General features: G+C 47.5%; 1 protein-coding gene across 1 annotated transcript in view; it reads left to right on the forward strand.

The window, feature by feature from the left end:
- Positions 1-15,975, forward strand: part of PROC (protein C, inactivator of coagulation factors Va and VIIIa) — a 77,810-nt gene that overhangs the window by 47,790 nt on the left and 14,045 nt on the right. The window contains exons 3-6 of the mRNA XM_075861396.1: positions 1,363-1,523; positions 1,610-1,634; positions 1,720-1,830; positions 7,580-7,720. Of these exons, the coding sequence (XP_075717511.1) occupies positions 1,363-1,523; positions 1,610-1,634; positions 1,720-1,830; positions 7,580-7,720 (438 nt within the window). The remainder of the gene's footprint in view (positions 1-1,362; positions 1,524-1,609; positions 1,635-1,719; positions 1,831-7,579; positions 7,721-15,975) is intronic.

The following is a 15,975-nucleotide window of genomic DNA, read 5'->3' on the forward strand; positions in this document are numbered from 1 at the left end:
AAAAATCTATAATGGTTCCATCGGAGTGTCCGTCATTTTACCTGACACAATAGCACAGCATGCTTAGTGAATAGGTTCCGTCGGGCACGGTCATGTAACGGAGATTGAATTCCGTTTTCTTGCTCCTCTGACGGAACAGGAAAACGGAATTCTGGACGCAAGTGTGAATCCAGTCTAAGGTCACACGTGGCAGCCATTGGGCGGGCGGATATATTTAGATCTCCATGCTTCAGCCAAGGGATCCCAAGCCTGGGAACTGCGGGGCATTTAATGACTGCAGCTTTGCTGCCCTGCTTACTGACTGACGTTAAGGCTTCTTCCTGCAGTGAGTGATCATCCAGTGCACACAAGACAGTGTAATAAATGACACTGTCTTGTGCACTGGAAAATGTACAACTACTGCAGTGTCAGTGCAATGATATTATTTACTATACATAAATATATATATACATACTGCCTCTCTCTCTCCATATACATACTGTCTGTCTGTAGCTGCTGTAAATATTGCAGCAGGGCTTCTCCACTCCACTAATGGCTCTCTGTGGCTGTGTGTCGCTGTCAGCTCTGCTCTGTCCACAAGTAGCCGAAGAACTGTGGAAGCGAGCAGCAGAGAGCAGAGCGCAAACTCCCCCCCCTCTCCAGCTGAACTGCGCCTTGCCGGCGCCACATTTCACAAGAACTGAACTGTGGCAGAGCGCAAAACTCCCCCCCCCTCCAGTTCAACAGCTGATCGGCGCCCTGCCGGCGAGCAGCTATGTGTAATACACGCTGCTCGCTCTGGCAACTAATATGCCACGGGGGACTGAACTGTCGCAAAACTCCCCCCCCCCGAACAGCTATGTAATACACGCTGCGCCACAGGGGGGGGGGGGGGGGGGGGGCTGATGGGCCCATAGCTTCTGTCCACGGGCCTCCGACTCAGTGATAGGCCCAGCTACTGTCCACGGGGGGCCCGCTGATGGGCTCGCAGCTACTGTCCACGGGCCTCTGTCTCAGTCCTCAGCATCGCGCAGCTGAGAACTGAGTCGGCCAGCAGAGGAACGGGCCCCCTTCCCACGCGGGGCCCTTGTGCAGCTGCACCGGCTGCACATGCGGTATGTCCGCCCCTGGTAAGCAGATAGTTGTTTCCTATATCTTTCTTTTGGCTATTGATCCGGCTTGTCTTTTGACCATGACTATTGTCTGCTGCCTGCCCTGACCTTTGTTCACCTGAAGTTATCAGCTGTCTGCCCTGACTTTGTGCCTATCTCACAAGGTAAAAATAAGTTTAACAAAGTTGGATTGTATTGCGCTTATGGGAACTTTGAGGGGAAGCAAGCATTCATACAATAATCATACATAATGTTAATTCTCTATTTTCAGTCTTTTTTAGTAGACAAGATGCAAATCATGTACTCAAGGTTCAGAAACGTGCAAATAATCTTATGGAGGAACTCAGACCGGGCTCCTTAGAGCGAGAATGCTATGAAGAGAAATGTGACCTTGAGGAGGCCAGTGAGACTTTTGAGACACGGGAAGAAACTGTAAGATATTACAAGTAAAATGTTTACGTTTACTATAAAGATTCTCTTGGGACCTTATCTTTATATTTGTTTTTCTTTTTTTCCAGCTCAACTTTTGGTCGGTTTACTTTGGTAAGAAGGACGTGATAATATGTATACATTTAAAGAGACATACTAGTAATAGTGGATCACTACTTAAGTGCTGTGTCTTTTCTAGATGGGGATCAGTGTCTTTCGAATCCTTGTTCACATGGTGTCTGTAAAGATGGCATAGGGAAATTTGACTGCACGTGTCCACGAGGGTGGGAAGGAAAACTTTGTTCTTATGGTGAGTGTCTATGCATCCCCATTCCCCTTCTAAATCAGACCCCCATATTAATTCAGACTCCCAACCAGACATCTAAATTAATTCAGACCACCGACAAGACCCCTATATTTATTCAGAACCCCGACCAGACCCCTAAATTAATTTCAGACCCCCGACCCCTAAATTAATTCAGACCCCCGACCAGACCCCGAAACTAATTTACACCCCAATCAGATCACTACACTAATTCAGACCCCAGACTAGACCACTAAATCAATTCAGAACCTCAACCTGACCACTAAATTTAGACCTCAGACCCCTAATTTAATTTACATCACCAATCAGACCATAAATTAATTTGCACCCCAGACCAGACCCCCCTCCCCCTAAAAAATTCAGACCCCTATGTACTTACCGCTCCTGGGTAGTCTTAACTCCACTTTTGTCTGGGCACCTTCTCTTCGGGCGCCTTTTCTCCTAGGGCCCTGCTTCCCGCCCGCCAGCACTGTCCACCATCGCCGCCGCCGCTGTTCAAGGTTAATTTGGAGAAAGGAACGGACCGCATTATATTGCAGGGCCTATTCCCTTTTCAAAAGTAACTAACGCTGGGCTCTTTTTCACAAGACTGACACTGGGTAGCGTCACAATGTTATGTGCGACGGCACATATAACGTCATGATGTTGCACATAACGTTATGACACTACCCAGCATCTGTCTTGTAAAGAAGAGCTTGTGGGCACCTGGTTTTTTATTTTTTTTGGGCTGGACACCTGACAGGAGTACCAGTGGTATTGCCCTGCAAATACTAGCAACGCCGATATTTATACATGTACGTATGAATGTACTGCCACTGTGCCATACGGTCTACAGTGCTGTACATTACCCATATATGTAGCCCACACATTGTCTGCAAAGTGCCATAGAGGACCCATTTAGTTTCATACATTGTCGATATACAGTGCATCCAATGCCCACCCAGTACCTAGTTAGTGCCATTAATTGCCCAAACACTTAGGGGCAGATTTACCAATAGCATCTAAGTTTAAGACAATGTAAAATTAGACCAGGCAGTCAGAAGATGCGCCAAATTCATCAAAGTGGTGCACGCTGTATGAGAAATTTGTCGCGTCCAACTAGACATGTTAGACACTTTTCTCTTACTTATACCACCTCTTAATTGACTTAGTTTTTGCCAGGTTATTGCCCTAAAATCTTGGCACATAGCATCACATTTTAGGCCTTGTCCCTTTCTGGCTAAGCCCTACCCTCTTGTCAAGCACAGCACAGATTGTGTCTAAAACTGTAAATACATGTGGCGCACAGCATGTACGCTAGAATTCTGTCTCAATTTAAATTACTAAATCTACCCCATAGTGCGCACAACATTGTGCCAAATATAGTTCTACAATGCCCACATATTGTCATGCTTTTCCCACCTAACAGGGATAATGCCTCACATACTGCTAAACAGTGCCCATTTATTGCCATATGGGGTCCATATAGTGCCTGACTGTGTGAAAGGATGCCATTAAAGAACAATGTCGTTCGCACACAGTGCTAAATGGTGCCCAAAAAAGTACAATATGGTTCTCAAATAATGCAAAAGAGTGCTCAGTGTCACAGTGCCCACATACAGTCAAATAGGGCCATACAATGTTCATATAGCACCACATAACTCCCACAAAGAGTCATACTGTGTCCCTATAAGGCCAAAGAGTGCTCAGAGAGTGTCATATATGCCACCATACTGCATAGAGTCAAACAGTGCACACATAGAGTCAAATAGTGACAAATATTCCCTAGAGAAGTCATTGTGACAGTTTCCTCCACAGAGCCAGCTACCATTTTCCTCTTGCAGGAGAGTTATGCTGCCCTCTGCTGTCAGAATCTGGTAAAGCCAGTAATGTCTTCTTGATATTACTAGTTTATCATACAGATTAATTCCAAGTCCTGTGCAGTTTGCATTTATTTTCCTGTAGTTTTGATGGCCACGTCCCCCCGTCCCCCCCTTAGGATTTGGCACTGCATACTGTCAATAACATATTCAGGCCGTTGCTTAACAAACAGTAAGGCCGAATACATTTTCATTATGGATTTTGTAGGACTCCCTCATGATCAATTACAATATGAAGGTCCAGTTTTTCCTAGTTTACATTTATCTTAATGCAGATCTGCTGGACGTCGCCTTATTGGGGCTTAATTACCTCAGTATATGTGTGACAGGTACCTCAGCACTTTTTATAACTAGTAATATCATTGATTGTTTTTTTATTACTACAGCAAGAATAGATTAAACTGCAGATCCCCTCTAACTGTAGCCACTAATTATAACTGTGTTCCCATAGAACCGTCATGATGTCAATCCTGAAGAAAACAAATGGCATGATATCCATGAAAAACACACTAGTCTAATGTACAGTAAGGCCACATTCACACGATGCATATTACGTGTGAATTTGCTGCATGGATTTTCCTGCTGCAAATTCGCAGCGTAATACAGTACCAGCAAAGTAAATTAAACCCCACGTATGCTCATCTACGCGTTGGAGAGTTTTTGCGCACATAAATTGACCTGCAGTGTGGATTTTAAAATCTGCAGCATGTCAATTTATCTTGTGTTTTCGTAAAATTGTATCAGACAAAATTATAAAAAGACTTGCAAAAATTTGTAGCATAAAATCAATACATGTTTCCGCATAAAAAAGTAAAATCCACACCAAATAATGCAACAAAAAAATGCAATATTAAGTGCTGATTTTACCTGCAGAATTACCTGTGCTTATCTGCGGTTTTGGTGCAGATATTCCGCCTTAAATTCCGCAAAGTGTACATGGAACCTGATAGTTATATAGTTATAGGATTGTTTATTTTGTAACATGTGGACATCTTAATATTTGATCTTCATTCAAACAGTATATAAATATAATATTGATGTAATTGATCAAAAAGACAATAACAAATTGATTATGCAACAATTTATTAAACAAAAAAGTTTACAAATATGGCATTTCCTTCTTCCTTACATTTACCATTACCTGAAAAACCTAAAATTAGAATAAGGGGCACTATATGCAAATGATTAGAACATCATTAGGATAGATTTACACGCTGCAGGTATAACTCGGCTTTTGAATTGATTTTCGTCAAATCGTTTTAAAAAATGTAATTTGACAGCACTGTGTGAATAGATCCTCAGAACCAGGAACATGTCTTATTTAAAGAGGCTCTGTCACCAGATTTTGCAACCCCTATCTCCTATTGCAGCAGATAGGCGCTGAAATGTAGATTACAGTAACGTTTTTATTTTTAAAAAAACGAGCATTTTTGGCCAAGTTATGACCATTTTTGTATTTATGCAAATGAGGCTTGCAAAAGTCCAAGTGGGCGTGTTTACAGTAAAAGTACAACTGGGCGTGTATTATGTGCGTACATCTGGGCGTGTTTACTTCTTTTACTAGCTGGGCGTTGTGTATAGAAGTATCATCCACTTCTCTTCAGAACGCCCAGCTTCTGACTCACTTCCTGCCCCAGGTCCTGCATCGTGTCGGCCACATCGGCACCAGAGGCTACAGTTGATTCTGCAGCAGCATCAGCGTTTGCAGGTAAGTAGCTACATCGACTTACCTGCAAACGCAGATGCTGCTGCAGAATCAACTGTAGCCTCTGGTGCCGATGTGTCCTCGCTCGTCCGACACGATGCAGGACCTGGGGCAGGAAGTGAGTGACGACACAGCGTGATATCTCGAGAACACGCTGTGTCTGTGCACTGCCAGAAGCTGGGCGTTGTGAAGAGAAGTGGATGATACTTCTCGTCAGAACGCCCAGCTAGTAAAAGAAGTAAACACGCCCCAATGTAACACACATAATACACGCCCAGTTGGACTTTTACTTTAAACACGCCCAGTTGGACTTTAGCAAGCCTCATTTGCATAAATACAAAAATGGTCATAACTTGGCCAAAAATGCTCGTTTTTAAAAAATAAAAACGTTACTCTTATCTACATTGCAGCGCCGATCTGCTGCAATAACAGATAGGGGTTGCAAAATCTGGTGACAGATCCTATTTAAGCCTCAGACATTTAGTTTAGTCTATTATCAGTTTAGATCCTTATATGTCTGGAAAGGGATTTATAAAGATCACCAAACAATTAGACATCAATGTTTCCACTGTCAGGAAGGTCATCTAGACTTCACACAACTGCCAACTTGTCCAGACCAGGACGTCCCAGAAAATTCAGTGTGAGCGGGAGCTAAATTCAAGAGCCATTTAGGGATTAAAACAGGTTTTAAAGGCTATGAAAAACCTTTCTTGCCGTTTTTTTTATTTTTATTTTAAAGTATGCGTTCTTGAATACTGAAGAAAAAAAGGGATAGAAGGTAGGATCCAGCGCTGTAGTGGGTTTAAAATAGAAACGACGTTTCCAAGTTTAATGTCCTGGGTTTAAAAGGGAAGTCCAGTGGTATAGGTCCAGGGTGTAGATGAAGTGGGAAGAGGGTGTCCTCTGTGGCCTACGCGTTTCGGACGTCGCTGCGTCCTTAGACTTGGCTGTGATTTTCTACTTGCAATCCGTGTGCCGACACGAGGAACCGGGCGCTTTTCAACGACACACAGGTGTGTGTCAGGTGAGCTGGAGGATTCCTCCACACGCTTTTTTCTCTTGAATACTAACACTTTTTCTAATATAGTTTTATTTAAAATGTTTCATTTTAGCTCTGCAGCTTCTATGTATCCACTATACATATAAGGCCTAATTCACACTGGTCCGTATGTCGGCTGCATTTCCCGGACCGAACACACTGCAGGCAGCCGGGCTCCTAGCATCATCGTTATCTATGACGCTAGGTGTCACTGCCTCCCCGGGGAACTACTGTCCCGTACTGAAAACATGATTACAGTACAGGACAGTTGTCCTGCAGCGAGGCAGGGACTCCTAGCATCGTACATAACTATGACGCTAGGAGCTCGGCTCCCTGCAGTGTGTTCGGTCCGGGAAATACTGACGACATATGGACCGTATATCACGGACCTAACACGCTCGTGTGAATTAGGCCTAAGCTGCATAACGCCGCTGTAAGTCGAATCCGTCTGTTAGCTGGACTGACGGCTCGACTGACAGCAGCTCATGTGTGCTTTCGACACACAAACGATCCTTAAGATAGAACAAATCTAAGTTGATCATTCATACTTAAAATTACAGTGATCTACCATGCGTGGAAGGTTATTTTTCTTCTTCTTAGGTGTTAAAGGGGTTTTCTATTTCCTAAAAATTGATAGCCTATCCATTAAGAGCTGATCAGTCAGGGTCCGACTCCCGCTGATCAGTTGTTTTAAAGTGAATGGGAGAAGGCTGCAATACTGTGAATTGCTGCTACATCTGTGTCGATGATTCACAGTGAACAAGTAGAAATGAGGAAGCAGCGTTCGTACGAGCACTGCACCCCTTTCAAAACAGCTGATCGGCGGGGGGTCTGGGAGTCGGACCCCGACCGATCAACTATTGATGGCCTGTCCTGAGGATAGGCCATCCATTTTTAGGGACTGGAAAACCCCTTTAACAGAAGGTCTTGGTGTGTTCTTATATATAATTTCTTCTTTGCCTGAAGGAAACAGATTTTCATATAGTCATATAGATTTCTGTCACATTGTCCTTTCCCACACATCAGCAGCCAGTCTTCCACTCTTTAGAAGATGTGTATTTTAAGAAGGAACATTCATTGCAAGGTCATTATAAAATAGTTTTAGTGCTAACCCAATGTTCTTGCTTATAGAGGTGGTCCACTTCAACTGCTCCGTGAATAATGGAGGCTGCACCCACTTCTGTATAGAGGCTGAGAACAGCACGTCTCGTACCTGCAGCTGTGCTTCAGGGTACAAGCTGGGTGATGACTTTCGCAGTTGTAGACCAACTGGTAAGTACCTCCACAACTCTCAGGTCCTTATCTACTCAGCCACACTTTCTCTTTTCATGTCACTCATGTAACTCATTTAAATTTTGGGGAACAAAATAATTGAAAATCAGTCTCATCCTTAATCTTGGAAAACAAAAATGGCAAATGGTACAAATGGCAAACTGTGGCCCACCGTGGCCCACCTTAGCCGTGTGTGTACAATCTCTGACAATGTACATCTTCGAGGGGTCCATAAACAGGTGATGATGAAAGATGCCGAGCCGAAAGGGCATGTTTATGGGGGGGATCATCCATCTTACTTGCTGACACACCTTTTGGCCATCAATTATAGAATGTCTTTGGCAAGCTTAACCCCTTCTTGCTTCATCCAGTTTTGGCCTTGTTGACGCAGCGATTTATTTTATTTTCATCCTTTTTTTGTTTTTCCAACTTTTTTTATTTTTCTATCGACCTAGCAGTATGAGGGTTTGTTTTTTCAGGACGAGTTGTATTTGCGAATGGCACCATTTTTGGTACATATAACTTAATGCTTAATTTTATTAAAGGGGTTGTCCAGGTTCGGGGCTGTTCTTTATACTGATGACCTATCCACAGTATTGGAGCAGAACTGCTCTACGGCCGCTATACCGTGACCAGAGCCATCTGCTTCCTGCACCTACCACTTCATAACTTCCGGTGCCCGGAGGTAACCGGAACAGCTGATCGGTGTGGGGTCAGACCCCCACCGATCATATACTGATGGCCTATCCTGTGAATAGGAAATTAGTATAAAAACAGCTCTTTTAACTCTCTCTAGGGCAGGGGTCTCAAACAAGCGGCCCGCGGGCCGCATGCGGCCCCTTGGGCTGTCATCTGCGGCCCGCGGGATACAGAGCCGCTAGTATGGGCTCTGCTCCGAGACTCTGGAATTCCCTGACATCGCTGTCCACGTATGAACAGCGATGTCTGGGGCTTCCCCAGAGCCGGAGTCCCTTGCAGAGCGCTAGTATAGGCTCTGCTCCGGGACTCTGTGGAATTCCCTGACATCGCTGTCCATATAGTCACGGGCAGAGCGGTAGTATTGGCTCTGCTCCGGGAGTCTGTGGAATTCCCTGACATCGCTGTGCATATATGGACAGTGTGTCAGGGTCTTCCCCAGAGCGGAGACCCGGGCAGAGCGCTAGTATCGGCTCTGCTCCGGGAGTCTGTGGAAATCCCTGACATCAGTGTCCATGTTTGGACACACAATGTCTGGGGCTTCCCCAGAGCCAGAGTAGTGGGCAGAGCGCTAGTACAGGCTCTGCCTCTGCTCTGGGATTCTGGGGAAGCCTCTGACATCGCTGTCCATACATCGACAATGATGTCAGGAGCTTCCCCAGAGCAGGAGTCCCAGTGATGTCAGGAGCACAGCTGGAGTCCCAGGAAGAGTCTACTAGCGCTCTGCCTGGGGCTCCAGCTGTGGGGTTGCCCCTGACATCTCAGTCCATATATGGACAGTGATGTCAGGAGCAGAGCTGGAATCCCAGGCAGAGTGCTAGAAGCGGCTCTGCTCTGGGACTCCAGCTCTAGGCAAGCCCCTGACATCACTGTGGCAGCATCTGCGGAGGGCACTGTGGCAGCATCTGCGGAGGGCACTATGGCAGCATCTACGGAGGGTACTGCGGCAGCATCTACAGAGGGCACTGTGGCAGCATCTACCGAGGGCACTGTGGCAGCATCTGCAGAGGGCACTGTGGCATTATCTAGGAGTGTGTTGTAGGGGCGTAACTAGGAAAGACTGGGCCCCATAGCAAACTTTTGACTGGGGCCCCCCCTCCCCTGGGTGTCACACAACCCCCCCCCCTTGTAGATAGTGCCTATTTTACAGCCCCCCTGTAGATAACGCCATACAAACCTCCCTGTAGAGAACTCCATACAGCCCCCCCTGTAGATAGCGCCATACAGCCCCCCTGTAAATAGCGCCATACAGCCCCCTCTGTAGATAGCGCCATACAGCCCCCCTGTAGATAGCACCATACAGCCCCTCCTGTAGATAACGCCATACAGACCTCCCTGTAGATAGCGCCATACAGCCCCCTCTGTAGATAGCGCCATACAGCCCCTCTGTAGGTAGCGCCATACAGCCCCCTCTGTAGATAGCGCCATACAGCCCCCTCCTGTAGATAACCCCATACAGCCCCCTCTGTAGGGAACAGGGGGGCTGTATGGCGCTATCTACAGAGGGGGCTGTATGGCGCTATCTACAAGGGGGACAGTATGGCACTATCTACAGAGGGGGCTGTATGGCGCTATCTACAGAGGGGGCTGTATGGCGCTATCTACAGAGGGGGCTGTATGGCGCTATCTACAGAGGGGGCTGTATGGCGCTATCTACAGGAGTTCTGTATGGCGTTATCTACAGTGGGGGCTGTATGGCGTTCTCTACAGGGGGGACTGTATGGCGCTATCTACAGAGGGGGCTGTATGGCGCTATCTACAGAGGGGGCTGCATGGCGCTATCTACAGGGGGGACTGTCTGGCGCTATCTACAGGGGGGCTGTATGGTGCTATCTACAGAGGGGGCTGTATGGCGCTATCTACAGGGGGGCTGTGTGGCGCTATCTACAGAGGGGGCTGTGTGGCGCTATCTACAGGGGTTCTGTATGGCGTTATCTACAGTGGGGGCTGTATGGCGTTCTCTACAGAGGGGGCTGTATGGCGTTCCCTACAGGGGGAGGGCTGTATGGCATTCTCTACAGGGGGGACTGTATGGCGTTCTCTACAGGGGGGACTGTATGGCGCTATCTACAGAGGGGACTGTATGGCGCTATCTACAGAGGGGGCTGTATGGCGCTATCTACAGGGGTTCTGTATGGCGTTATCTATAGTGGGGGCTGTATGGCGTTATCTACAGTGGGGGCTGTATGGCGTTCTCTACAGGGCGCTGTATGGCGCTATCTACAGGGGGCGTATGGCGTTCTCTACAGGGGGGACTGTATGGCGCTATCTACAGAGGGGGCTGTATGGCGTTCTCTACAGAGGGGGCTGTATGGCGTTCCCTACAGGGGGAGGGCTGTATGGCGTTCTCTACAGGGGGGACTGTATGGCGTTCTCTACAGGGGGGACTGTATGGCGCTATCTATAGAGGGGACTGTATGGCGCTATCTACAGAGGGGGCTGTATGGCGCTATCTACAGGGGTTCTGTATGGCGTTATCTACAGTGGGGGCTGTATGGCGTTATCTACAGTGGGGGCTGTATGGCGTTCTCTACAGGGGGCTGTATGGCGCTATCTACAGGGGGCGTATGGCGTTCTCTACAGGGGGGACTGTATGACGCTATCTACAGAGGGGGCTGTATGGCGCTATCTACAGAGGGGGCTGTATGCCGCTATCTACAGGGGGGACTGTCTGGCGTTATCTACAGAGGGGGCTGTATGGCGCTATCTACAGAGGGGGCTGTATGGCGCTATCTACAGGGGGGCTGTATGGCGCTATCTACAGAGGGTGCTGTATGGCGCTATCTACAGGGGGGCTGTATGGCGCTATCTACAGAGGGGGCTGTATGGCGCTATCTACAGGGGGGACTGTCTGGCGTTATCTACAGAGGGGGCTGTATGGCGCTATCTACAGAGGGGGCTGTATGGCGCTATCTACAGGGGGGCTGTATGGCGCTATCTACAGAGGGTGCTGTATGGCGCTATCTACAGGGGGGCTGTATGGCGCTATCTACAGAGGGGGCTGTGTGGCGCTATCTACAGGGGTTCTGTATGGCGTTATCTACAGTGGGGGCTGTATGGCGTTCTCTACAGTGGGGGCTGTATGGCGTTCCCTACAGGGGGAGGGCTGTATGGCGTTCTCTACAGGGGGGACTGTATGGCGTTCTCTACAGGGGGGACTGTATGGCGCTATCTACAGAGGGGGCTGTATGGCGCTATGTACAGAGGGGGCTGTATGGCGCTATCTACAGGGGGGACTGTATGGCACTATCTACAGGGGGGCTGTATGGCGCTATCTACAGAGTGGGCTGTATGGCGTTCTCTACAGAGGGGGCTGTATGGCGCTATCTACAGAGGGGGCTGTATGGCGCTATCTACAGGGGGGCTGTATGGCGCTATCTATAGAGGGAGCTGTATGGCGTTCTCTACAGAGGGGGCTGTATGGCGCTATCTACAGAGGGGGCTGTATGGCGATATCTACAGAGGGGGCTGTATGGCGTTCTCTACAGTGGGGGCTGTATGGCGCTATCTACAGGGGGGGCTGTATGGCGCTATCTACAGGGGGGGCTGTATGGCGCTATCTACAGAGGGGGCTAACGCCATACAGCCCCCCCTGTAGATAGCGCCATACAGCCCCCCCTGTAGATAGCGCCATACAGCCCCCCTGTAGATAAAGCCATACAGCCCCCCCTGTAGATAGTGCCATACAGCCCCCCCCTGTAGGGAATGCCATACAGCCCCCCCTGTAGGGAATGCCATACAGCCCCCCCCTGTAGGGAACTCCATACAGCCCCCCCCCCTGTAGGGAACGCCATACAGCCCCCCTGTAGAGAACGCCATACAGCCCCCCCTGTAGGGAACGCCATACAGCCCCCCCCTGTTGGGAATGCCATACAGCCCCGCCCTGTAGGGAACGCCATACAGCCCCCCCTGTAGGGAATGCCATACAGCCCCCCCCTGTAGGGAACGCCATACAGCCCCCCCTTGTAGGGAACACCATACAGCCCCCCCCCTGTAGAGAATGCCATACAGCCCCCCCTGTAGGGAAAGCCATACAGCCCCCCCCCTGTTGGGAACGCCATACAGCCCCGCCCTGTAGGGAACGCCATACAGCCCCCCCTGTAGGGAACGACATACAGCCCCCCCTGTAGGGAACGCCATACAGCCCCCCCTGTAGGGAACGCCATACAGCCCACCCTGTAGGTAATGCCATACAGCGTCCCCAAACCCCCAAAAAATGCGACCTCCAGTGTGTCCTACAAAAGACATGTATCCCCTATACACAGGATGTAGATACATGTGTGATCGCTGGCAGCGATAGGGAGAACGGGGGACTGAAAGTCCCCCGAAGTTCTCCATGACTAACCTCTGACTTCCAGCGTCTGCGCAGCTCAATAAAAATGAAAGGAGCGCTGGTCACGCATGTGCACAAGCGTGACCAGCGCTCCATTCATTTCTACGGAGCTGCCGACACAGACGCCGGAAGTCCGAGGTTTGTGATGGAGAACTTCAGGGGACTTTCGGTCCCCCGTTCTCCCTATCAATGCCAGCGATCACACATGTATCCCCTATCCTGTGGATAGGGGATACATGTCTTTTGTTTAATGGCAGAGCGGGGAGATACCTCCCTGCTCTGCCGTAGTCGTGTTCAGTGGCGTCACGCTGTAGCAGCCATAGCGGCTGCTAGCGGAGCCTCCGGCCATGGTGGGGGCCCGTGCCGGCGGGCGACACGGGCCCCCTCATGCCGTGGGCCCCGTAGCAGCCGCTACGGCAGTTACGGCGGTAGTTACGCCACTGGTGTGTTGCATTATTTACACAGGGCGCTGTAATTATCTACAGAGGACACTGGCAGCATCTACAGAGGGCACTGTGGCAGCATCTACAGAGGGCACTGCGGCAGCATCTACAGAGGGCACTGCGGCAGCATCTACAGAGGGCACTGCGGCAGTATCTACAGAGGGCACTGTGGCAGCATCTACAGAGGGCACTGCGGCAGCATCTACAGAGGGCACTGCGGCAGCATCTACAGAGGGCACTGTGGTAGCATCTACAGAGGGCACTGCGGCAGCATCTACAGAGGGCACTGTGGCACTATCTAAAAAGGGGCTGCCCAATCTTGACATGTGTGTCTGCCAAACGCTGCTGACTGAGCCGCCGGACTGCATTTAGCGACACTTAAACTGGAAAACTGGATTGTTAAAATAAGCACGTGGAGAAATATCTCAAATTTTAAACCTAGCGTTATTCTTATAGTAATGTAGTATTATTATAGTAATATAGTGTTATAGTAGTTCAAATAACTAATTGATTAACAATAATTTTGTATTGTATCAAATTTGAAAGTAATGCGGCCCATCAACTTCCCATTTTTTCTATATGTGGCCCACTTACCCGGCCGAGTTTGAGACCCCTGCTCTAGGGGGGAATGGAAAAGACTACAATTCTACCAGTGATTTTTGCATTTTAAATTTACGCAGTTCATTTACTGTGTGGCATGAATAATGTGAGCTTTATTCTATGGGTCGGTATAATTACGGCGCTACCAAATATGAATATTTTTTTTAAGTATTGCTACTTTTTCACAATAATAGCAGATTTCATGGGTGGGGAATGGGAAAAAAAAGGAATATTGACTTTTTTTTTACACTGTTTTTTACAGTGCGTTTTGTATAACATGGTTACTTTATTGTACAGGTCAATATGATGGCGATGCTACATATGTGGGTTTTTTTTTTTACAAAATAAAAACACTTTTTATGGAAAAAATTGTTTTATTTATTTTTTATTTATTTTTACTGTTTTTTTTTTTACTGTGTATCCTTTTTTCTTTTAATAAACGTTACTTCTTTTTTTTTTTTTGTGTGTCCCCTAGGGGACCTAACTAATTGGATCGTTTGCTCGCTGTTATAATGCTTTGGCATACGTAGTATATCAAAGCATTATTGCCTGTCAGTGTAAAACTAACAGGTAGACAGGTGTCTACGTCCCGGACACCTTCCCGTAAATATGCGGAAAGTGTCCGTCGGCCATAGAAATGAATGTGTCCGTAATTACGGACTGTAATTACAGTTTGTAATTACGGACGGAATCTACGGTCGTGTGCATGGGGCCTAACCACCTAGATGCCGCGGTCACTATTGACTGCAGCATCTTAGGTTTTAAACGTACGGGATCAGTGGTAACACCGATCCAGGCTGTTGCATCGGGATATCGGCTGTATATTAAAGCCGGCACCCGCTGCAGATGGCGCAGGCACAGCTCCTGTACCCGTGCTACCCGATATACATAACTGGCCCATTTGTGGGAATGTACTGCTAAAATGGAAGTACAGTTACATCCATTTGTGGGAAGGAGTTAAAGGGATATTCCAGGTTCTACAAATGAAGCTTATTTATTGTATAATGAAAAGCTATGTAGTTTTTTTTTTATTATGTTTGATTTTTACATTCTTCAAATCATATGACAGGACAGGTTTTCAGTCTATGGAAGTAATCAATAAAGATTCCCATTCAATGACTACAAACAGAGACCTGGAATATCCCTTTAACCCCTTCCCACAAATCTAACTGTATTTTCATTTTAGCAGTACATTCCCGCAAATGGGCCAGTTACGTCCATCGGACAGCACGGGTACAGGAGCTGTGCCCGTGCCATCTGCGGCGAGTGTCAGCTGTAATATACAGCCTATTTCCAGATGCAACAGCCTGGATCGGAGTTATCTCTGATCCCGGACATTTAAAACCTAAGATGCTGCAGATAATAGTAACTGCAGCATCTAGATGGTTAGGCCCCATGCACACGACCGTAGATATCGTCATTAACTATGGACTGTAATGTCGGTCCGTAATTACGAACCCATTTATTTTTATGGCCGAAGGGCACCTTCCCGTATATTTACGGGAAGGTGTCTGGGCCGTAGACACCTGTCTACCTGTCAGTTTTATACTGACAGGCAATAATGCTTTGATATAATATGTATACCAAAGCATTATAACAGCGAGCAAATGATCCAATTAGTTAAGTCCCTTAGGGGGACAAAAAAAAAATAAGTAAAACTATTTTTTCCATAAAAGGTGGTTTAATTATTATTATTTTTTTAAATACACATATGTAGTATCGCCATCATATTGACCTGTACAATAAAGTAACCATGTTATATAAAACGCACTGTAAAAAACAGCGTGAAATATTGCTTTTTTTTTCCATTCCCCACTCATGAAATCTGTTATTGTTGTGAAAAGGTAGCTATAAAAAAAAAAACACGGCAAGAATTTGCAGGCAGGTCAAATGAGGCAGATTTTTCTGCCTGCAAAAAAACTTCATGTGAACAGGGCCTTGGAGCTACAGCCCGCAGAGTACAGTGTCGACCGCGCTTGCGTGTTCCCTGCTGCTAAATTGACCGGTCACTGTGTGGAAAGTCACCAGCGACATCTCATGTACAGGTGAGTGACTAGCGGCTCCATCACCATAGCATATCTAGAGCAGGAACTAAAGATTATGTCACAGGTCACGTGAAGCACGGCCGTATCGGGAAGCAGGGGCACTATTCTAATTATAGTGCTAGGGTAGGAACATGTTTA

This window comes from Rhinoderma darwinii, chromosome 4 (assembly GCF_050947455.1).
Source record: "Rhinoderma darwinii isolate aRhiDar2 chromosome 4, aRhiDar2.hap1, whole genome shotgun sequence".
NCBI lineage: Eukaryota > Metazoa > Chordata > Amphibia > Anura > Rhinodermatidae > Rhinoderma > Rhinoderma darwinii.